This window comes from Salvelinus alpinus, chromosome 7 (assembly GCF_045679555.1).
Source record: "Salvelinus alpinus chromosome 7, SLU_Salpinus.1, whole genome shotgun sequence".
In the NCBI taxonomy this organism is placed as follows: domain Eukaryota; kingdom Metazoa; phylum Chordata; class Actinopteri; order Salmoniformes; family Salmonidae; genus Salvelinus; species Salvelinus alpinus.
The window spans coordinates 74,017,902-74,039,536 of record NC_092092.1 but is presented as its reverse complement, the minus strand read 5'-3'; the positions used below and the strand labels follow the sequence as shown (position 1 = coordinate 74,039,536).

General features: G+C 58.0%; 1 protein-coding gene across 1 annotated transcript in view; it reads left to right on the top strand.

The window, feature by feature from the left end:
- Positions 1-21,635, top strand: part of LOC139581642 (NEDD4-binding protein 3-A-like) — a 99,661-nt gene that overhangs the window by 60,506 nt on the left and 17,520 nt on the right. The window contains exons 4-8 of the mRNA XM_071411624.1: positions 1,087-1,296; positions 1,722-1,843; positions 4,163-4,349; positions 4,541-4,633; positions 4,750-5,001. Of these exons, the coding sequence (XP_071267725.1) occupies positions 1,087-1,296; positions 1,722-1,843; positions 4,163-4,349; positions 4,541-4,633; positions 4,750-5,001 (864 nt within the window). The remainder of the gene's footprint in view (positions 1-1,086; positions 1,297-1,721; positions 1,844-4,162; positions 4,350-4,540; positions 4,634-4,749; positions 5,002-21,635) is intronic.

The window sequence follows — 21,635 nt, the reverse complement described above, 5'->3', positions numbered from 1 at the left end:
CTCTATACATCTCTACCTGTCTCTCTATACCTCTCTACCTGTCTGTCTCTCTATACCTCTCTACCTGTCTGTCTCTCTATACCTCTCTACCTGTCTCTCTCTCTATAACTCTCTACCTGTCTCTCTCTCTATAACTCTCGACCTGTCTCTCTATACCTCTCGACCTGTCTCTCTATACCTCTCTACCTGTCTGTCTCTCTATACCTCTCTACCTGTCTGTCTGTCTATACCTCTCTACCTGTCTGTCTGTCTATACCTCTCTACCTGTCTCTCTATAACTCTCTACCTGTCTCTCTATAACTCTCTACCTGTCTCTCTAACTCTCTACCTGTCTCTCTATAACTCTCTACCTGTCTCTCTATAACTCTCTACCTGTCTCTCTATACCTCTCTACCTGTCTGTCTCTCTATACCTCTCTACCTGTCTGTCTCTCTATACCTCTCTACCTGTCTCTCTATAACTCTCGACCTGTCTCTCTATAACTCTCGACCTGTCTCTCTATACCTCTCTCCCTGTCTGTCTCTCTATACCTCTCTACCTGTCTGTCTCTCTATAACCCTCCCTGTCTGTCTCTCTATACCTCTCTACCTGTCTGTCTCTCTATACCTCTCTACCTGTCTGTCTCTCTATACCTCTCTACCTGTCTCTCTATACCTCTCTACTTGTCTCTCTATACCTCTCTACCTGTCTCTCTCTCTATACCTCTCTCCCTGTCTCTCTATACCTCTCTACCTGTCTCTCTATACCTCTCTGTCTGTCTCTCTATACCTCTCTGTCTGTCTCTCTATACCTCTCTACCTGTCTCTCTATACCTCTCTACCTGTCTGTCTCTCTATACCTCTCTACCTGTCTGTCTCTCTATACCTCTCTACCTGTCTGTCTCTCTATACCGCTCTACCTGTCTCTCTATACCTCTCTACCTGTCTCTCTCTATACCTCTCTACCTGTCTGTCACTCTATACCTCTCTACCTGTCTGTCTCTCTATACCTCTCTACCTGTCTGTCTCACTCCACCCTGACAGTTTAAGCTACTAACTCTTCTACTCCCTCTCTCCCTCCCTCCCTCTCTCCCTCTTCTCCCGCCAGTCTCGTCTCAGGCCATCTGCCTTCAAGCCCGTCACACCCAAGAACTTCAGTTCCATGCAGAACCTCTACCCTGCCAAGATGGAGGACTCAGACCAGGGCCTGTCCAACGGGCTCCACCGGGCCTACGCACACACACCTAGAGCTGTCTCCACCTCCTCTTCTTCCTCCTCACCCTCCCGCCACGGAGGACCCACCTCCAGCGGAACCAAGGTGCTCCAACACACGCCCCCGTTTTAGTCTGGTGATTTCTGTCCTGAAACATGTGCACTGTTTGTGTGTTGTTCTTTTAAAACGTCAGGAAGGGACTTTATCAATACATTAGAATGATTAGGAAACTAGTTCATATTAATTATTAATACATTAGGGATGATTAGGAAACTAGTTCATATTAATTATCAATACATTAGAATGATTAGGAAACTAGTTCATATTAATTATCAATACATTAGGATGATTAGGAAACTAGTTCATATTAATTATCAATACATTAGGGATGATTAGGAAACTAGTTCATATTAATTATCAATACATTAGGATGATTAGGAAACTAGTTCATATTAATAGTACATTTGTATGGTGATTCTGATAGTTATGGTGATGATGATGATTAGATAACAGTGGATGTTGTGATACAGGCGGTAGCGTCAGTGCGTGGTCTGAGTCAGGAGGATGACAACCTGTCAGACTCTGGTCATAACTCCATGAACAGTCTTCCTCCATACAGACCTCCCTTCAGACCACACCTGGCTCACATCAGGTCAACTCCTGTTTCTCTCTGTCTGTCTCTGTGTCTGTCTCTGTGTCTGTCTGTCTATGTGTCTGTCTGTGTCTGTCTCTGTTTCTGTCTCTGCGTCTGTCTGTCTCTGTGTCTGTCTGTCTCTGTGTCTGTCTGTCTCTGTGTCTGTCTGTCTCTGTGTCTGTCTGTCTGTCTATGTGTCTGTCTGTCTATGTGTCTGTCTGTCTCTGTGTCTGTCTCTGTGTATGTCTCTCTCTGTGTCTGTCTCATTCTGTGTCTGTCTCTGTGTCTGTCTGTCTCTGTGTCAGTCTGCCTCTGTGTCTGCCTCTGTGTCTGTCTCTGTGTCTGTCTCTCTGTGTCTGACTCATTCTGTGTCTGTCTCTGTGTCTGTCTGTCTCTGTGTCTGTCTCTGTCTCTGTGTCTGTCTGTCTCTGTGTCTGTCTCTGTGTCTGTCTCTCTGTGTCTGACTCATTCTGTGTCTGTCTCTGTGTCTGTCTGTCTCTGTGTCTGTCTGCCTCTGTGTCAGTCTGCCTCTGTGTCTGTGTCTGTCTCTCTGTGTCTGACTCATTCTGTGTCTGTCTCTGTGTCTGTCTGTCTCTGTGTCTGTTTGTCTCTGTGTCTGTCTCTGTGTCTGTCTCTGTGTCTGTCTCTGTGTCTGTATCTGTTTCTGTCTCTGTGTCTGTTTGTCTCTGTGTCTGTCTCTGTGTCTGCTTGTCTCTGTGTCTGTCTCTGTGTCTGTCTCTGTGTCTGTCTCTGTGTCTGTATCTGTTTCTGTCTCGGCGTCTGTCTGTCTCTGTGTCTGTCTGTCTCTGTGTCTGTCTGTGTCTGTGTCTGTCTGTCTCTGTTTCTGTCTGTCTCTGTGTCTGTTTGTCTCTGTGTCTGTCTGTCTCTGTGTCTGCTTGTCTCTGTGTCTGTCTGTCTCTGTGTCTGCTTGTCTCTGTGTCTGTTTGTATCTGTGTCTGTCTGTCTCTGTGTCTGTCTCTGTGTCTGTCTGTCTCTGTGTCTGTCTGTCTCTGTGTCTGCTTGTCTCTGTGTCTGTTTGTATCTGTGTCTGTTTGTCTCTGTGTCTGTCTCTGTGTCTGTCTCTGTGTCTGTCTCTGTGTCTGTCTCTGTGTCTGTATCTGTTTCTGTCTCTGTGTCTGTTTGTCTCTGTGTCTGTCTCTGTGTCTGCTTGTCTCTGTGTCTGCTTGTCTCTGTGTCTGCTTGTCTCTGTGTCTGTCTGTCTCTGTGTCTGTCTGTGTCTGTCTCTGTCTCTGTGTCTGTCTGTCTCTGTGTCTGTCTGTCTCTGTTTCTGTCTGTCTCTGTGTCTGTCTGTCTCTGTGTCTGTCTCTGTGTCTGTCTGTCTCTGTTTCTGTCTGTCTCTGTTTCTGTCTGTCTCTGTGTCTGTCTGTCTCTGTTTCTGTCTGTCTCTGTGTCTGTCTGTCTCTGTGTCTGTCTGTGTCTGTTTGTCTCTGTGTCTGTCTCTGTGTCTGTCTCTGTGTCTGTATCTGTTTCTGTCTCTGTGTCTGTTTGTCTCTGTGTCTGTCTCTGTGTCTGCTTGTCTCTGTGTCTGTCTCTGTGTCTGTATCTGTTTCTGTCTCTGTGTCTGTTTGTCTCTGTGTCTGTCTCTGTGTCTGCTTGTCTCTGTGTCTGTCTCGGTGTCTGTCTGTCTCGGCGTCTGTCTGTCTCGGCGTCTGTCTGTCTCTGTGTCTGTCTGTCTCTGTGTCTGTCTGTGTCTGTGTCTGTCTGTCTCTGTGTCTGTCTGTCTCTGTGTCTGTTTGTATCTGTGTCTGTCTGTCTCTGTGTCTGTCTGTCTCTGTGTCTGTCTGTCTCTGTGTCTGTCTGTCTGTCTCTGTGTCTGTCTGTCTGTCTCTGTGTCTGTCTGTTTCTGTCTGTTTCTGTCTGTGTCTGTCTGTTTCTGTCTGTGTCTGTCTGTCTCTGTGTCTGTCTGTCTCTGTGTCTGTATGTCTCTGTGTCTGTCTGTCTCTGTGTCTGTATGTCTCTGTGTCTGTCTGTCTCTGTGTCTGTCTGTCTCTGTGTCTGGCTGTGTCTGTTTGTCTCTGTGTCTGTCTCTGTGTCTGTCTCTGTGTCTGTATCTGTTTCTGTCTCTGTGTCTGTTTGTCTCTGTGTCTGTCTCTGTGTCTGCTTGTCTCTGTGTCTGTCTCTGTGTCTGTCTGTCTCGGCGTCTGTCTGTCTCTGTGTCTGTCTGTCTCTGTTTCTGTCTGTCTCTGTGTCTGTTTGTCTCTGTGTCTGTCTGTCTCTGTGTCTGTTTGTATCTGTGTCTGTTTGTCTCTGTGTAGATCACTGATGATGAGGAGGATAGTGATGATGATGAAGATGTATGTCTCTTACCACCCTCAGTGCCTCCATGGGCCACATCAACTCCATTGGCTCTCTGGACCGAGCATCACAGGTTGTGGGGTTGTCGGGGGTCGCCATGGCGGAGATGGCCATGTCGTGTCGTAGCATGGCAACGCTCAGCCGCCTGGCGCCATACGGAGGGGAGGCTCCGCCCCCTTATGAACTGTCACTCTCTGTAGAGGAGGTGGTGAGTGATGGATGCATGGATCAGTTGGTTGATTGGTTGATTGATTGGTTGGTTGGGTGACTGGTTGGTTGATTGATTGGTTGATTGATTGGTTGGTTGATTGGTTGGTTGGTTGGTTGGTTGACTGTTTGGTTGATTGATTGGTTGGTGATTGATTGATTGGTTGATTGGTTGGTTGGTTGACTGTCCAGGTGCGTGATCTGGAGGAGAGGCTGGTGGAGAAGGAACTTGAGCTGAAACAGATGAGGAGGAACCTGGATGAGAGTGAAGGAGCTATCGTGCAGGTGATGAGTAGACCTGTGTGTGTGTGTGTGTGTGTGTGTGTGTGTGGGCATGTAGGTGTGCGTCTATAACTCTCTTTCTTTTTCTCCCTCCCTCCCTCCCTCCCTCTTCTCTGTAGGTGTTTGAAGGTAAACAGCGTCTGTGGGAGAATGAGTTGGAGGAGTTGAAGCATCTGTACACCGCCAAGCTGCGTCAGGTTTCCCAGCATGCCCACCATTCAGAGCGTGCACTGCAGCTGCAGCTGTACAAGGCCCAGCAGGAGACGAACAGACTGCAGGAGGAACTGGATGCTCTGACAGGGGGGAGACAGAGAGAGGGTCAGGGGAGTCTGAGGGAAACCAGCCCTACTCTGGAGGACACTCAGTGGCAGGTGAGAAGTTTGGAGGATGGAGTGGGGAAGGTGAGAGGGTAGGAGGATGGGGTGGGGAAGGTGAGGGGGTTGGAGGATGGAGTGGGGAAGATGAGGCGGTAGGAGGATGGAGTGGGGAAGATGAGGGGGTAGGAGGATGGGGTGGGGAAGGTGAGGCGGTAGGAGGATGGGGTGGGGAAGGTGAGGGGGTAGGAGGATGGAGTGGGGAAGGTGAGGGAGTTGGAGGATGGGGTGGGGAAGGTGAGGGGGTAGGAGGATGGAGTGGGGAAGGTGAGGGGGTAGGAGGATGGAGTGGGGAAGGTGAGGGGGTAGGAGGATGGAGTGGGGAAGATGAGGGGGTAGGAGGATGGAGTGGGGAAGGTGAGGGGGTAGGAGGATGGAGTGGGGAAGATGAGGCGGTAGGAGGATGGGGTGGGGAAGGTGAGGGGGTAGGAGGATGGAGTGGGGAAGGTGAGGGGGTAGGAGGATGGAGTGGGGAAGATGAGGCGGTAGGAGGATGGGGTGGGGAAGGTGAGTGGGTAGGAGGATGGAGTGGGGAAGATGAGGGGGTAGGAGGATGGAGTGGGGAAGGTGAGGGGGTAGGAGGATGAGTGGGGAAGATGAGGCGGTAGGAGGATGGGGTGGGGAAGGTGAGGGGGTAGGGGGATGGAGTGGGGAAGGTGAGGGGGTAGGAGGATGGAGTGGGGAAAATGAGGGGGTAGGAGGATGGAGTGGGGAAGATGAGGGGGTAGGAGGATGGAGTGGGGAAGATGAGGCGGTAGAAGGATGGAGTGGGGAAGGTGAGGGGGTAGGAGGATGGAGTGGGGAAGGTGAGGCGGTAGGAGGATGGGGTGGGGAAGATGAGGGGGTAGGAGGATGGGGTGGGGAAGGTGAGGGGGTAGGAGGATGGAGTGGGGAAGATGAGGGTGTAGGAGGATGGAGTGGGGAAGGTGAGGTGGTAGGAGGATGGAGTGGGGAAGATGAGGCGGTAGGAGGATGGAGTGGGGAAGGTGAGGTGGTAGGAGGATGGAGTGGGGAAGATGAGGCGGTAGGAGGATGGAGTGGGGAAGGTGAGGGGGTAGGAGGATGGAGTGGGGAAGATGAGGGGTAGGAGGATGGAGTGGGGAAGGTGAGGGGTTAGGAGGATGGAGTGGGGAAGATGAGGCGGTAGGAGGATGGAGTGGGGAAGATGAGGGGGTAGGAGGATGGAGTGGGGAAGATGAGGGGGTAGGAGGATGGAGTGTGGAAGATGAGGGGGTAGGAGGATGGAGTGGGGAAGGTGAGGGGGGTAGGAGGATGGAGTGGGGAAGGTTAGGCGGTAGGAGGATGGAGTGGGGAAGATGAGGCGGTAGGAGGATGGGGTGGGGAAGATGAGGGGGTAGGAGGATGGGGTGGGGAAGGTGAGGGTATAGGAGGATGGAGAGGGGAAGATGAGGGGGTAGGAGGATGGGGTGGGGAAGGTGAGGGGTAGGAGGATGGAGAGGGGACGGTGAGGGGGTAGGAGGATGGGGTTGGGAAGGTGAGGGGTAGGAGGATGGAGAGGGGACGGTGAGGGGGTAGGAGGATGGAGTGGGGAAGGTGAGGGGGTAGGAGGATGGAGTGGGGAAGGTGAGGGGGTAAGAGGATGGAGTGGGGAAGATTAGGCGGTAGGAGGATGGAGTGGGGAAGATGAGGGGTAGGAGGATGGGGTGGGGAAGGTGAGGGGGTAGGAGGATGGAGTGGGGAAGGTGAGGGGGTAGGAGGAGGGAGTGGGGAAAATGAGGCGGTAGGAGGTTGGGGTGGGGAAGATGAGAGGGTAGGAAGATGGAGTGGGGAAGGTGAGGGGGTAGGAGGATAGAGTGGGGAAGGTGAGGGGGTAGGAGGATAGAGTGGGGAAGATGAGGCGGTAGGAAGATGGAGAGGGTAGGAGGATGGAGTGGGGAAGATGAGGGGGTAGGAGGATGGAGTGGGGAAGATGAGGGTGTAGGAGGATGGAGTGGGGAAGATGAGGCAGTAGGAGGATGGAGTGGGGAAGATGAGGGGGTAGGAGGATGGAGTGGGGAAGGTGAGGCGGTAGGAGGATGGGGTGGGGAAGGTGAGAGGGTAGGAGGATGGAGTGGGGAAGATGAGGGGGTAGGAGGCTGGAGTGGGGAAGGTGAGGGGTAGGAGGATGGAGTGGGGAAGGTGAGGGGGTGGGAGGATGGAGTGGGGAAGGTGAGGGGGTGGGAGGATGGAGTGGGGAAGGTGAGTGGGTAGGAGGATGGAGTGGGGAAGGTGAGGGGGTAAGAGGATGGAGTGGGGAAGATTAGGCGGTAGGAGGATGGAGTGGGGAAGATGAGGGGTAGGAGGATGGGGTGGGGAAGGTGAGGGGGTAGGAGGATGGAGTGGGGAAGGTGAGGGGGTAGGAGGATGGAGTGGGGAAAATGAGGGGGTAGGAGGATGGAGTGGGGAAGATGAGGGGGTAGGAGGATGGAGTGGGGAAGGTGAGGCGGTAGGAGGATGGGGTGGGGAAGGTGAGGGGGGTAGGAGAATGGAGTGGGGAAGGTTAGGCGGTAGGAGGATGGAGTGGGGAAGATGAGGGGTAGAAGGATGGAGTGGGGAAGGTGAGGGGGTAGGAGGATGGAGTGGGGAAGGTGAGGCGGTAGGAGGATGGGGTGGGGAAGATGAGGGGGTAGGAGGATGGGGTGGGGAAGGTGAGGGGGTAGGAGGATGGAGTGGGGAAGATGAGGGTGTAGGAGGATGGAGTGGGGAAGGTGAGGCGGTAGGAGGATGGAGTGGGGAAGATGAGGCGGTAGGAGGATGGAGTGGGGAAGGTGAGGTGGTAGGAGGATGGAGTGGGGAAGATGAGGCGGTAGGAGGATGGAGAGGGGGTAGGAGGATGGAGTGGGGAAGATGAGGGGTAGGAGGATGGAGTGGGGAAGGTGAGGGGTTAGGAGGATGGAGTGGGGAAGATGAGGCGGTAGGAGGATGGAGTGGGGAAGATGAGGGGGTAGGAGGATGGAGTGGGGGAGATGAGGGGGTAGGAGGATGGAGTGGGGAAGATGAGGGGGTAGGAGGATGGAGTGGGGAAGGTGAGGGGGGTAGGAGGATGGAGTGGGGAAGGTTAGGCGGTAGGAGGATGGAGTGGGGAAGATGAGGCGGTAGGAGGATGGGGTGGGGAAGATGAGGGGGTAGGAGGATGGGGTGGGGAAGGTGAGGGTATAGGAGGATGGAGAGGGGAAGATGAGGGGGTAGGAGGATGGGGTGGGGAAGGTGAGGGGTAGGAGGATGGAGAGGGGACGGTGAGGGGGTAGGAGGATGGGGTTGGGAAGGTGAGGGGTAGGAGGATGGAGAGGGGACGGTGAGGGGGTAGGAGGATGGAGTGGGGAAGGTGAGGGGGTAGGAGGATGGAGTGGGGAAGGTGAGGGGGTAAGAGGATGGAGTGGGGAAGATTAGGCGGTAGGAGGATGGAGTGGGGAAGATGAGGGGTAGGAGGATGGGGTGGGGAAGGTGAGGGGGTAGGAGGATGGAGTGGGGAAGGTGAGGGGGTAGGAGGAGGGTGTGGGGAAAATGAGGCGGTAGGAGGATGGGGTGGGGAAGATGAGAGGGTAGGAAGATGGAGTGGGGAAGGTGAGGGGGTAGGAGGATAGAGTGGGGAAGGTGAGGGGGTAGGAGGATAGAGTGGGGAAGATGAGGCGGTAGGAAGATGGAGAGGGTAGGAGGATGGAGTGGGGAAGATGAGGGGGTAGGAGGATGGAGTGGGGAAGATGAGGGTGTAGGAGGATGGAGTGGGGAAGATGAGGCAGTAGGAGGATGGAGTGGGGAAGATGAGGGGGTAGGAGGATGGAGTGGGGAAGGTGAGGCGGTAGGAGGATGGGGTGGGGAAGGTGAGAGGGTAGGAGGATGGAGTGGGGAAGATGAGGGGGTAGGAGGCTGGAGTGGGGAAGGTGAGGGGTAGGAGGATGGAGTGGGGAAGGTGAGGGGGTGGGAGGATGGAGTGGGGAAGGTGAGGGGGTGGGAGGATGGAGTGGGGAAGGTGAGGGGGTAGGAGGATGGAGTGGGGAAGGTGAGGCGGTAGGAGGATGGGGTGGGGAAGGTGAGGGGGGTAGGAGAATGGAGTGGGGAAGGTTAGGCGGTAGGAGGATGGAGTGGGGAAGATGAGGGGTAGAAGGATGGAGTGGGGAAGGTGAGGGGGTAGGAGGATGGAGTGGGGAAGGTGAGGCGGTAGGAGGATGGGGTGGGGAAGATGAGGGGGTAGGAGGATGGGGTGGGGAAGGTGAGGGGGTAGGAGGATGGAGTGGGGAAGATGAGGGTGTAGGAGGATGGAGTGGGGAAGGTGAGGCGGTAGGAGGATGGAGTGGGGAAGATGAGGCGGTAGGAGGATGGAGTGGGGAAGGTGAGGTGGTAGGAGGATGGAGTGGGGAAGATGAGGCGGTAGGAGGATGGAGTGGGGAAGGTGAGGGGGTAGGAGGATGGAGTGGGGAAGGTGAGGGGTAGGAGGATGGAGTGGGGAAGGTGAGGGGTTAGGAGGATGGAGTGGGGAAGATGAGGGGGTAGGAGGATGGGGTGGGGAAGATGAGGCGGTAGAAGGATGGAGTGGGGAAGGTGAGGGGGTAGGAGGATGGAGTGGGGAAGGTGAGGCGGTAGGAGGATGGGGTGGGGAAGGTGAGGGGGTAGGAGGATGGGGGGGGGAAGGTGAGGGGGTAGGAGGATGGAGTGGGGAAGATGAGGGTGTAGGAGGATGGAGTGGGGAAGGTGAGGTGGTAGGAGGATGGAGTGGGGAAGATGAGGCGGTAGGAGGATGGAGTGGGGAAGGTGAGGTGGTAGGAGGATGGAGTGGGGAAGATGAGGCGGTAGGAGGATGGAGTGGGGAAGGTGAGGGGGTAGGAGGATGGAGTGGGGAAGATGAGGGGTAGGAGGATGGAGTGGGGAAGGTGAGGGGTTAGGAGGATGGAGTGGGGAAGATGAGGCGGTAGGAGGATGGAGTGGGGAAGATGAGGGGGTAGGAGGATGGAGTGGGGAAGATGAGGGGGTAGGAGGATGGAGTGTGGAAGATGAGGGGGTAGGAGGATGGAGTGGGGAAGGTGAGGGGGGTAGGAGGATGGAGTGGGGAAGGTTAGGCGGTAGGAGGATGGAGTGGGGAAGATGAGGCGGTAGGAGGATGGGGTGGGGAAGATGAGGGGGTAGGAGGATGGGGTGGGGAAGGTGAGGGTATAGGAGGATGGAGAGGGGAAGATGAGGGGGTAGGAGGATGGGGTGGGGAAGGTGAGGGGTAGGAGGATGGAGAGGGGACGGTGAGGGGGTAGGAGGATGGGGTTGGGAAGGTGAGGGGTAGGAGGATGGAGAGGGGATGGTGAGGGGGTAGGAGGATGGAGTGGGGAAGGTGAGGGGGTAGGAGGATGGAGTGGGGAAGGTGAGGGGGTAAGAGGATGGAGTGGGGAAGATTAGGCGGTAGGAGGATGGAGTGGGGAAGATGAGGGGTAGGAGGATGGGGTGGGGAAGGTGAGGGGGTAGGAGGATGGAGTGGGGAAGGTGAGGGGGTAGGAGGAGGGAGTGGGGAAAATGAGGCGGTAGGAGGTTGGGGTGGGGAAGATGAGAGGGTAGGAAGATGGAGTGGGGAAGGTGAGGGGGTAGGAGGATAGAGTGGGGAAGGTGAGGGGGTAGGAGGATAGAGTGGGGAAGATGAGGCGGTAGGAAGATGGAGAGGGTAGGAGGATGGAGTGGGGAAGATGAGGGGGTAGGAGGATGGAGTGGGGAAGATGAGGGTGTAGGAGGATGGAGTGGGGAAGATGAGGCAGTAGGAGGATGGAGTGGGGAAGATGAGGGGGTAGGAGGATGGAGTGGGGAAGGTGAGGCGGTAGGAGGATGGGGTGGGGAAGGTGAGAGGGTAGGAGGATGGAGTGGGGAAGATGAGGGGGTAGGAGGCTGGAGTGGGGAAGGTGAGGGGTAGGAGGATGGAGTGGGGAAGGTGAGGGGGTGGGAGGATGGAGTGGGGAAGGTGAGGGGGTGGGAGGATGGAGTGGGGAAGGTGAGTGGGTAGGAGGATGGAGTGGGGAAGGTGAGGGGGTAAGAGGATGGAGTGGGGAAGATTAGGCGGTAGGAGGATGGAGTGGGGAAGATGAGGGGTAGGAGGATGGGGTGGGGAAGGTGAGGGGGTAGGAGGATGGAGTGGGGAAGGTGAGGGGGTAGGAGGATGGAGTGGGGAAAATGAGGGGGTAGGAGGATGGAGTGGGGAAGATGAGGGGGTAGGAGGATGGAGTGGGGAAGGTGAGGCGGTAGGAGGATGGGGTGGGGAAGGTGAGGGGGGTAGGAGAATGGAGTGGGGAAGGTTAGGCGGTAGGAGGATGGAGTGGGGAAGATGAGGGGTAGAAGGATGGAGTGGGGAAGGTGAGGGGGTAGGAGGATGGAGTGGGGAAGGTGAGGCGGTAGGAGGATGGGGTGGGGAAGATGAGGGGGTAGGAGGATGGGGTGGGGAAGGTGAGGGGGTAGGAGGATGGAGTGGGGAAGATGAGGGTGTAGGAGGATGGAGTGGGGAAGGTGAGGCGGTAGGAGGATGGAGTGGGGAAGATGAGGCGGTAGGAGGATGGAGTGGGGAAGGTGAGGTGGTAGGAGGATGGAGTGGGGAAGATGAGGCGGTAGGAGGATGGAGTGGGGAAGGTGAGGGGGTAGGAGGATGGAGTGGGGAAGATGAGGGGTAGGAGGATGGAGTGGGGAAGGTGAGGGGTTAGGAGGATGGAGTGGGGAAGATGAGGCGGTAGGAGGATGGAGTGGGGAAGATGAGGGGGTAGGAGGATGGAGTGGGGGAGATGAGGGGGTAGGAGGATGGAGTGGGGAAGATGAGGGGGTAGGAGGATGGAGTGGGGAAGGTGAGGGGGGTAGGAGGATGGAGTGGGGAAGGTTAGGCGGTAGGAGGATGGAGTGGGGAAGATGAGGCGGTAGGAGGATGGGGTGGGGAAGATGAGGGGGTAGGAGGATGGGGTGGGGAAGGTGAGGGTATAGGAGGATGGAGAGGGGAAGATGAGGGGGTAGGAGGATGGGGTGGGGAAGGTGAGGGGTAGGAGGATGGAGAGGGGACGGTGAGGGGGTAGGAGGATGGGGTTGGGAAGGTGAGGGGTAGGAGGATGGAGAGGGGACGGTGAGGGGGTAGGAGGATGGAGTGGGGAAGGTGAGGGGGTAGGAGGATGGAGTGGGGAAGGTGAGGGGGTAAGAGGATGGAGTGGGGAAGATTAGGCGGTAGGAGGATGGAGTGGGGAAGATGAGGGGTAGGAGGATGGGGTGGGGAAGGTGAGGGGGTAGGAGGATGGAGTGGGGAAGGTGAGGGGGTAGGAGGAGGGAGTGGGGAAAATGAGGCGGTAGGAGGATGGGGTGGGGAAGATGAGAGGGTAGGAAGATGGAGTGGGGAAGGTGAGGGGGTAGGAGGATAGAGTGGGGAAGGTGAGGGGGTAGGAGGATAGAGTGGGGAAGATGAGGCGGTAGGAAGATGGAGAGGGTAGGAGGATGGAGTGGGGAAGATGAGGGGGTAGGAGGATGGAGTGGGGAAGATGAGGGTGTAGGAGGATGGAGTGGGGAAGATGAGGCAGTAGGAGGATGGAGTGGGGAAGATGAGGGGGTAGGAGGATGGAGTGGGGAAGGTGAGGCGGTAGGAGGATGGGGTGGGGAAGGTGAGAGGGTAGGAGGATGGAGTGGGGAAGATGAGGGGGTAGGAGGCTGGAGTGGGGAAGGTGAGGGGTAGGAGGATGGAGTGGGGAAGGTGAGGGGGTGGGAGGATGGAGTGGGGAAGGTGAGGGGGTGGGAGGATGGAGTGGGGAAGGTGAGGGGGTAGGAGGATGGAGTGGGGAAGGTGAGGCGGTAGGAGGATGGGGTGGGGAAGGTGAGGGGGGTAGGAGAATGGAGTGGGGAAGGTTAGGCGGTAGGAGGATGGAGTGGGGAAGATGAGGGGTAGAAGGATGGAGTGGGGAAGGTGAGGGGGTAGGAGGATGGAGTGGGGAAGGTGAGGCGGTAGGAGGATGGGGTGGGGAAGATGAGGGGGTAGGAGGATGGGGTGGGGAAGGTGAGGGGGTAGGAGGATGGAGTGGGGAAGATGAGGGTGTAGGAGGATGGAGTGGGGAAGGTGAGGCGGTAGGAGGATGGAGTGGGGAAGATGAGGCGGTAGGAGGATGGAGTGGGGAAGGTGAGGTGGTAGGAGGATGGAGTGGGGAAGATGAGGCGGTAGGAGGATGGAGTGGGGAAGGTGAGGGGGTAGGAGGATGGAGTGGGGAAGATGAGGGGTAGGAGGATGGAGTGGGGAAGGTGAGGGGTTAGGAGGATGGAGTGGGGAAGATGAGGGGGTAGGAGGATGGAGTGGGGGAGATGAGGGGGTAGGAGGATGGAGTGGGGAAGATGAGGGGGTAGGAGGATGGAGTGGGGAAGGTGAGGGGGGTAGGAGGATGGAGTGGGGAAGGTTAGGCGGTAGGAGGATGGAGTGGGGAAGATGAGGCGGTAGGAGGATGGGGTGGGGAAGATGAGGGGGTAGGAGGATGGGGTGGGGAAGGTGAGGGTGTAGGAGGATGGAGTGGGGAAGATGAGGCGGTAGGAAGATGGAGAGGGTAGGAGGATGGAGTGGGGAAGATGAGGGGGTAGGAGGATGGAGTGGGGAAGATGAGGGTGTAGGAGGATGGAGTGGGGAAGATGAGGCGGTAGGAGGATGGAGTGGGGAAGATGAGGGGGTAGGAGGATGGAGTGGGGAAGGTGAGGCGGTAGGAGGATGGGGTGGGGAAGGTGAGAGGGTAGGAGGATGGAGTGGGGAAGATGAGGGGGTAGGAGGATGGAGTGGGGAAGGTGAGGGGTAGGAGGATGGAGTGGGGAAGGTGAGGGGGTGGGAGGATGGAGTGGGGAAGGTGAGTGGGTAGGAGGATGGAGTGGGGAAGGTGAGGGGGTAAGAGGATGGAGTGGGGAAGATTAGGCGGTAGGAGGATGGAGTGGGGAAGATGAGGGGTAGGAGGATGGGGTGGGGAAGGTGAGGGGGTAGGAGGATGGAGTGGGGAAGGTGAGGGGGTAGGAGGATGGAGTGGGGAAAATGAGGGGGTAGGAGGATGGAGTGGGGAAGATGAGGGGGTAGGAGGATGGAGTGGGGAAGGTGAGGCGGTAGGAGGATGGGGTGGGGAAGGTGAGGGGGGTAGGAGAATGGAGTGGGGAAGGTTAGGCGGTAGGAGGATGGAGTGGGGAAGATGAGGGGTAGGAGGATGGGGTGGGGAAGGTGAGGGGGTAGGAGGATGGAGTGGGGAAGGTGAGGGGGTAGGAGGATGGGGTTGGGAAGGTGAGGGGTAGGAGGATGGAGAGGGGACGGTGAGGGGGTAGGAGGATGGAGTGGGGAAGGTGAGGGGGTAGGAGGATGGAGTGGGGAAGGTGAGGGGGTAAGAGGATGGAGTGGGGAAGATTAGGCGGTAGGAGGATGGAGTGGGGAAGATGAGGGGTAGGAGGATGGGGTGGGGAAGGTGAGGGGGTAGGAGGATGGAGTGGGGAAGGTGAGGGGTTAGGAGGATAGAGTGGGGAAGATGAGGCGGTAGGAAGATGGAGAGGGTAGGAGGATGGAGTGGGGAAGATGAGGGGGTAGGAGGGTGGAGTGGGGAAGATGAGGGTGTAGGAGGATGGAGTGGGGAAGATGAGGCGGTAGGAGGATGGAGTGGGGAAGATGAGGGGGTAGGAGGATGGAGTGGGGAAGGTGAGGCGGTAGGAGGATGGGGTGGGGAAGGTGAGAGGGTAGGAGGATGGAGTGGGGAAGATGAGGGGGTAGGAGGATGGAGTGGGGAAGGTGAGGGGTAGGAGGATGGAGTGGGGAAGGTGAGGGGGTGGGAGGATGGAGTGGGGAAGGTGAGTGGGTAGGAGGATGGAGTGGGGAAGGTGAGGGGGTAAGAGGATGGAGTGGGGAAGATTAGGCAGTAGGAGGATGGAGTGGGGAAGATGAGGGGTAGGAGGATGGGGTGGGGAAGGTGAGGGGGTAGGAGGATGGAGTGGGGAAGGTGAGGGGGTAGGAGGATGGAGTGGGGAAAATGAGGGGGTAGGAGGATGGAGTGGGGAAGATGAGGGGGTAGGAGGATGGAGTGGGGAAGGTGAGGCGGTAGGAGGATGGGGTGGGGAAGGTGAGGGGGGTAGGAGAATGGAGTGGGGAAGGTTAGGCGGTAGGAGGATGGAGTGGGGAAGATGAGGGGTAGGAGGATGGGGTGGGGAAGGTGAGGGGGTAGGAGGATGGAGTGGGGAAGGTGAGGGGGTAGGAGGATGGAGTGGGGAAAATGAGGCGGTAGGAGGATGGGGTGGGGAAGATGAGAGGGTAGGAAGATGGAGTGGGGAAGGTGAGGGGGTAGGAGGATAGAGTGGGGAAGGTGAGGGGGTAGGAGGATAGAGTGGGGAAGATGGAGAGGGTAGGAGGATGGAGTGGGGAAGATGAGGGGGTAGGAGGATGGAGTGGGGAAGATGAGGGTGTAGGAGGATGGAGTGGGGAAGATGAGGCAGTAGGAGGATGGAGTGGGGAAGATGAGGGTGTAGGAGGATGGAGTGGGGAAGGTGAGGCGGTAGGAGGATGGGGTGGGGAAGGTGAGAGGGTAGGAGGATGGAGTGGGGAAGATGAGGGGGTAGGAGGATGGAGTGGGGAAGGTGAGGGGTAGGAGGATGGAGTGGGGAAGGTGAGGGGGTAGGAGGATGGAGTGGGGAAGGTGAGGGGGTGGGAGGATGGAGTGGGGAAGGTGAGTGGGTAGGAGGATGGAGTGGGGAAGGTGAGGGGGTAAGAGGATGGAGTGGGGAAGATTAGGCGGTAGGAGGATGGAGTGGGGAAGATGAGGGGTAGGAGGATGGGGTGGGGAAGGTGAGGGGGTAGGAGGATGGAGTGGGGAAGGTGAGGGGGTAGGAGGATGGAGTGGGGAAAATGAGGGGGTAGGAGGATGGAGTGGGGAAGATGAGGGGGTAGGAGGATGGAGTGGGGAAGGTGAGGCGGTAGGAGGATGGGGTGGGGAAGGTGAGGGGGGTAGGAGAATGGAGTGGGGAAGGTGAGGGGTTAGGAGGATGGAGTGGGGAAGATGAGGCGGTAGGAGGATGGAGTGGGGAAGATGAGGGGGTAGGAGGATGGAGTGGGGAAGATGAGGGGGTAGGAGGATGGAGTGGGGAAGATGAGGGGGTAGGAGGATGGAGTGGGGAAGGTGAGGGGGGTAGGAGGATGGAGTGGGGAAGGTTAGGCGGTAGGAGGATGGAGTGGGGAAGATGAGGCGGTAGGAGGATGGGGTGGGGAAGATGAGGGGGTAGGAGGATGGGGTGGGGAAGGTGAGGGTATAGGAGGATGGAGAGGGGAAGATGAGGGGGTAGGAGGATGGGGTGGGGAAGGTGAGGGGTAGGAGGATGGAGAGGGGACGGTGAGGGGGTAGGAGGATGGGGTTGGGAAGGTGAGGGGTAGGAGGATGGAGAGGGGACGGTGAGGGGGTAGGAGGATGGAGTGGGGAAGGTGAGGGGGTAGGAGGATGGAGTGGGGAAGGTGAGGGGGTAAGAGGATGGAGTGGGGAGGATTAGGCGGTAGGAGGATGGAGTGGGGAAGATGAGGGGTAGGAGGATGGGGTGGGGAAGGTGAGGGGGTAGGAGGATGGAGTGGGGAAGGTGAGGGGGTAGGAGGATGGAGTGGGGAAAATGAGGCGGTAGGAGGATGGGGTGGGGAAGATGAGAGGGTAGGAAGATGGAGTGGGGAAGGTGAGGGGGTAGGAGGATAGAGTGGGGAAGGTGAGGGGGTAGGAGGATAGAGTGGGGAAGATGAGGCGGTAGGAAGATGGAGAGGGTAGGAGGATGGAGTGGGGAAGATGAGGGGGTAGGAGGATGGAGTGGGGAAGATGAGGGTGTAGGAGGATGGAGTGGGGAAGATGAGGCAGTAGGAGGATGGAGTGGGGAAAATGAGGGGGTAGGAGGATGGAGTGGGGAAGATGAGGGGGTAGGAGGATGGGGTGGGGAAGATGAGAGGGTAGGAAGATGGAGTGGGGAAGGTGAGGGGGTAGGAGGATAGAGTGGGGAAGGTGAGGGGGTAGGAGGATAGAGTGGGGAAGATGAGGCGGTAGGAAGATGGAGAGGGTAGGAGGATGGAGTGGGGAAGATGAGGGGGTAGGAGGATGGAGTGGGGAAGATGAGGGTGTAGGAGGATGGAGTGGGGAAGATGAGGCGGTAGGAGGATGGAGTGGGGAAGATGAGGGGGTAGGAGGATGGAGTGGGGAAGGTGAGGCGGTAGGAGGATGGGGTGGGGAAGGTGAGAGGGTAGGAGGATGGAGTGGGGAAGATTAGGCGGTAGGAGGATGGAGTGGGGAAGATGAGGGGTAGGAGGATGGGGTGGGGAAGGTGAGGGGGTAGGAGGATGGAGTGGGGAAGGTGAGGGGGTAGGAGGATGGAGTGGGGAAAATGAGGGGGTAGGAGGATGGAGTGGGGAAGATGAGGGGGTAGGAGGATGGAGTGGGGAAGGTGAGGCGGTAGGAGGATGGAGTGGGGAAGGTGAGGGGGTAGGAGAATGGAGTGGGGAAGATTAGGCGGTAGGAGGATGGAGTGGGGAAGATGAGGGGTAGGAGGATGGGGTGGGGAAGGTGAGGGGGTAGGAGGATGGAGTGGGGAAGGTGAGGGGGTAGGAGGATGGAGTGGGGAAAATGAGGCGGTAGGAGGATGGGGTGGGGAAGATGAGAGGGTAGGAAGATGGAGTGGGGAAGGTGAGGGGGTAGGAGGATAGAGTGGGGAAGGTGAGGGGGTAGGAGGATAGAGTGGGGAAGATGGAGAGGGTAGGAGGATGGAGTGGGGAAGATGAGGGGGTAGGAGGATGGAGTGGGGAAGATGAGGGTGTAGGAGGATGGAGTGGGGAAGATGAGGCAGTAGGAGGATGGAGTGGGGAAGATGAGGGGGTAGGAGGATGGAGTGGGGAAGGTGAGGCGGTAGGAGGATGGGGTGGGGAAGGTGAGAGGGTAGGAGGATGGAGTGGGGAAGATGAGGGGGTAGGAGGATGGAGTGGGGAAGGTGAGGGGTAGGAGGATGGAGTGGGGAAGGTGAGGGGGTAGGAGGATGGAGTGGGGAAGGTGAGGGGGTGGGAGGATGGAGTGGGGAAGGTGAGTGGGTAGGAGGATGGAGTGGGGAAGGTGAGGGGGTAAGAGGATGGAGTGGGGAAGATTAGGCGGTAGGAGGATGGAGTGGGGAAGATGAGGGGTAGGAGGATGGGGTGGGGAAGGTGAGGGGGTAGGAGGATGGAGTGGGGAAGGTGAGGGGGTAGGAGGATGGAGTGGGGAAAATGAGGGGGTAGGAGGATGGAGTGGGGAAGATGAGGGGGTAGGAGGATGGAGTGGGGAAGGTGAGGCGGTAGGAGGATGGGGTGGGGAAGGTGAGGGGGGTAGGAGAATGGAGTGGGGAAGGTTAGGCGGTAGGAGGATGGAGTGGGGAAGATGAGGCGGTAGGAGGATGGAGTGGGGAAGATGAGGCGGTAGGAGGATGGAGTGGGGAAGGTGAGGTGGTAGGAGGATGGAGTGGGGAAGATGAGGCGGTAGGAGGATGGAGTGTGGAAGGTGAGGGGGTAGGAGGATGGAGTGGGGAAGATGAGGGGTAGGAGGATGGAGTGGGGAAGGTGAGGGGTTAGGAGGATGGAGTGGGGAAGATGAGGCGGTAGGAGGATGGAGTGGGGAAGATGAGGGGGTAGGAGGATGGAGTGGGGAAGATGAGGGGGTAGGAGGATGGAGTGGGGAAGATGAGGGGGTAGGAGGATGGAGTGGGGAAGGTGAGGGGGGTAGGAGGATGGAGTGGGGAAGGTTAGGCGGTAGGAGGATGGAGTCGGGAAGATGAGGCGGTAGGAGGATGGGGTGGGGAAGATGAGGGGTAGGAGGATGGGGTGGGGAAGGTGAGGGGGTAGGAGGATGGAGTGGGGAAGGTGAGGGGGTAGGAGGATGGAGTGGGGAAAATGAGGGGGTAGGAGGATGGAGTGGGGAAGATGAGGGGGTAGGAGGATGGAGTGGGGAAGGTGAGGCGGTAGGAGGATGGGGTGGGGAAGGTGAGGGGGGTAGGAGAATGGAGTGGGGAAGGTTAGGCGGTAGGAGGATGGAGTGGGGAAGATGAGGGGTAGGAGGATGGGGTGGGGAAGGTGAGGGGGTAGGAGGATGGAGTGGGGAAGGTGAGGGGGTAGGAGGATGGAGTGGGGAAAATGAGGCGGTAGGAGGATGGGGTGGGGAAGATGAGAGGGTAGGAAGATGGAGTGGGGAAGGTGAGGGGGTAGGAGGATAGAGTGGGGAAGGTGAGGGGGTAGGAGGATAGAGTGGGGAAGATGGAGAGGGTAGGAGGATGGAGTGGGGAAGATGAGGGGGTAGGAGGATGGAGTGGGGAAGATGAGGGTGTAGGAGGATGGAGTGGGGAAGATGAGGCAGTAGGAGGATGGAGTGGGGAAGATGAGGGGGTAGGAGGATGGAGTGGGGAAGGTGAGGCGGTAGGAGGATGGGGTGGGGAAGGTGAGAGGGTAGGAGGATGGAGTGGGGAAGATGAGGGGGTAGGAGGATGGAGTGGGGAAGGTGAGGGGTAGGAGGATGGAGTGGGGAAGGTGAGGGGGTAGGAGGATGGAGTGGGGAAGGTGAGGGGGTGGGAGGATGGAGTGGGGAAGGTGAGTGGGTAGGAGGATGGAGTGGGGAAGGTGAGGGGGTAAGAGGATGGAGTGGGGAAGATTAGGCGGTAGGAGGATGGAGTGGGGAAGGTGAGGGGGTAGGAGGATGGGGTGGGGAAGGTGAGGGGGTAGGAGGATGGAGTTGGGAAGGTGAGGGGGTAGGAGGATGGAGTGGGGAAAATGAGGGGGTAGGAGGATGGAGTGGGGAAGATGAGGGGGTAGGAGGATGGAGTGGGGAAGGTGAGGCGGTAGGAGGATGGGGTGGGGAAGGTGAGGGGGGTAGGAGAATGGAGTGGGGAAGGTTAGGCGGTAGGAGGATGGAGTGGGGAAGATGAGGCGGTAGGAGGATGGGGTGGGGAAGATGAGGGGGTAGGAGGATGGGGTGGGGAAGGTGAGGGTATAGGAGGATGGAGAGGGGAAGATGAGGGGGTAGGAGGATGGAGTGGGGAAGGTGAGGGGTAGGAGGATGGAGAGGGGACGGTGAGGGGGTAGGAGGATGGGGTTGGGAAGGTGAGGGGTAGGAGGATGGAGAGGGGACGGTGAGGGGGTAGGAGGATGGAGAGGGGACGGTGAGGGGGTAGGAGGATGGAGTGGGGAAGATGAGAGGGTAGGAAGATGGAGTGGGGAAGGTGAGGGGGTAGGAGGATAGAGTGGGGAAGGTGAGGGGGTAGGAGGATAGAGTGGGGAAGATGAGGCGGTAGGAGGATGGAGTGGGGAAGATGAGGGCGTAGGAGGATGGAGTGGGGAAGGTGAGGGGGTAGGAGGATGGAGTGGGGAAGATGAGGCGGTAGGAGGATGGGGTGGGGAAGGTGAGTGGGTAGGAGGATGGAGTGGGGAAGATGAGGGGGTAGGAGGATGGAGTGGGGAAGGTGAGGGGGTAGGAGGATGGAGTGGGGAAGATGAGGCGGTAGGAGGATGGGGTGGGGAAGGTGAGGGGGTAGGAGGATGGAGTGGGGAAAGTGAGGGGGTAGGAGGATGGAGTGGGGAAGGTGAGTGGGTAGGAGGATGGAGTGGGGAAGGTGAGGGGTAGGAGGATGGAGTGGGGAAGATGAGGGGGTAGGAGGATGGAGTGGGGAAGGTGAGGGGGTAGGGGGATGGAGTGGGGAAGGTGTGGGGGTAGGAGGATGGAGTGGGGAAAATGAGGGGGTAGGAGGATGGAGTGGGGAAGATGAGGGGGTAGGAGGATGGAGTGGGGAAGATGAGGAGGTAGAAGGATGGAGTGGGGAAGGTGAGGGGGTAGGAGGATGGAGTGGGGAAGGTGAGGCGGTAGGAGGATGGGGTGGGGAAGATGAGGGGGTAGGAGGATGGGGTGGGGAAGGTGAGGGGGTAGGAGGATGGAGTGGGGAAGGTGAGGGGGTAGGAGGATGGAGTGTGGAAGATGAGGGTGTAGGAGGATGGAGTGGGGAAGGTGAGGTGGTAGGAGGATGGAGTGGGGAAGATGAGGCGGTAGGAGGATGGAGTGGGGAAGGTGAAGGGGTAGGAGGATGGAGTGGGGAAGATGAGGGGTAGGAGGATGGAGTGGGGAAGGTGAGGGGTTAGGAGGATGGAGTGGGGAAGATGAGGCGGTAGGAGGATGGAGTGGGGAAGATGAGGGGGTAGGAGGATGGAGTGGAGAAGGTGAGGGGGTAGGAGGATGGAGTGGGGAAGATGAGGGGGTAGGAGGATGGAGTGGGGAAGATGAGGGGGTAGGAGGATGGAGTGGGGAAGATGAGGGGGTAGGAGGATGGAGTGGGGAAGGTGAGGGGGTAGGAGGATGGAGTGGGGAAAATGAGGCGGTAGGAGGATGGAGTGGGGAAGATGAGGGGTAGGAGGATGGGGTGGGGAAGGTGAGGGGGTAGGAGGATGGAGTGGGCAAGAGGGGACGATGAGGGGGTAGGAGGATGGAGTGGGGAAGATGAGGGGGTAGGAGGATGGAGTGGGGAAGGTGAGAGGGTAGGAAGATGGAGTGGGGAAGGTGAGGGGGTAGGAGGATAGAGTGGGGAAGATGAGGCGGTAGGAAGATGGAGTGGGGAAGATGAGGGGGTAGGAGGATGGAGTGGGGAAGATGAGGGGGTAGGAGGATGGAGTGGGGAAGATGAGG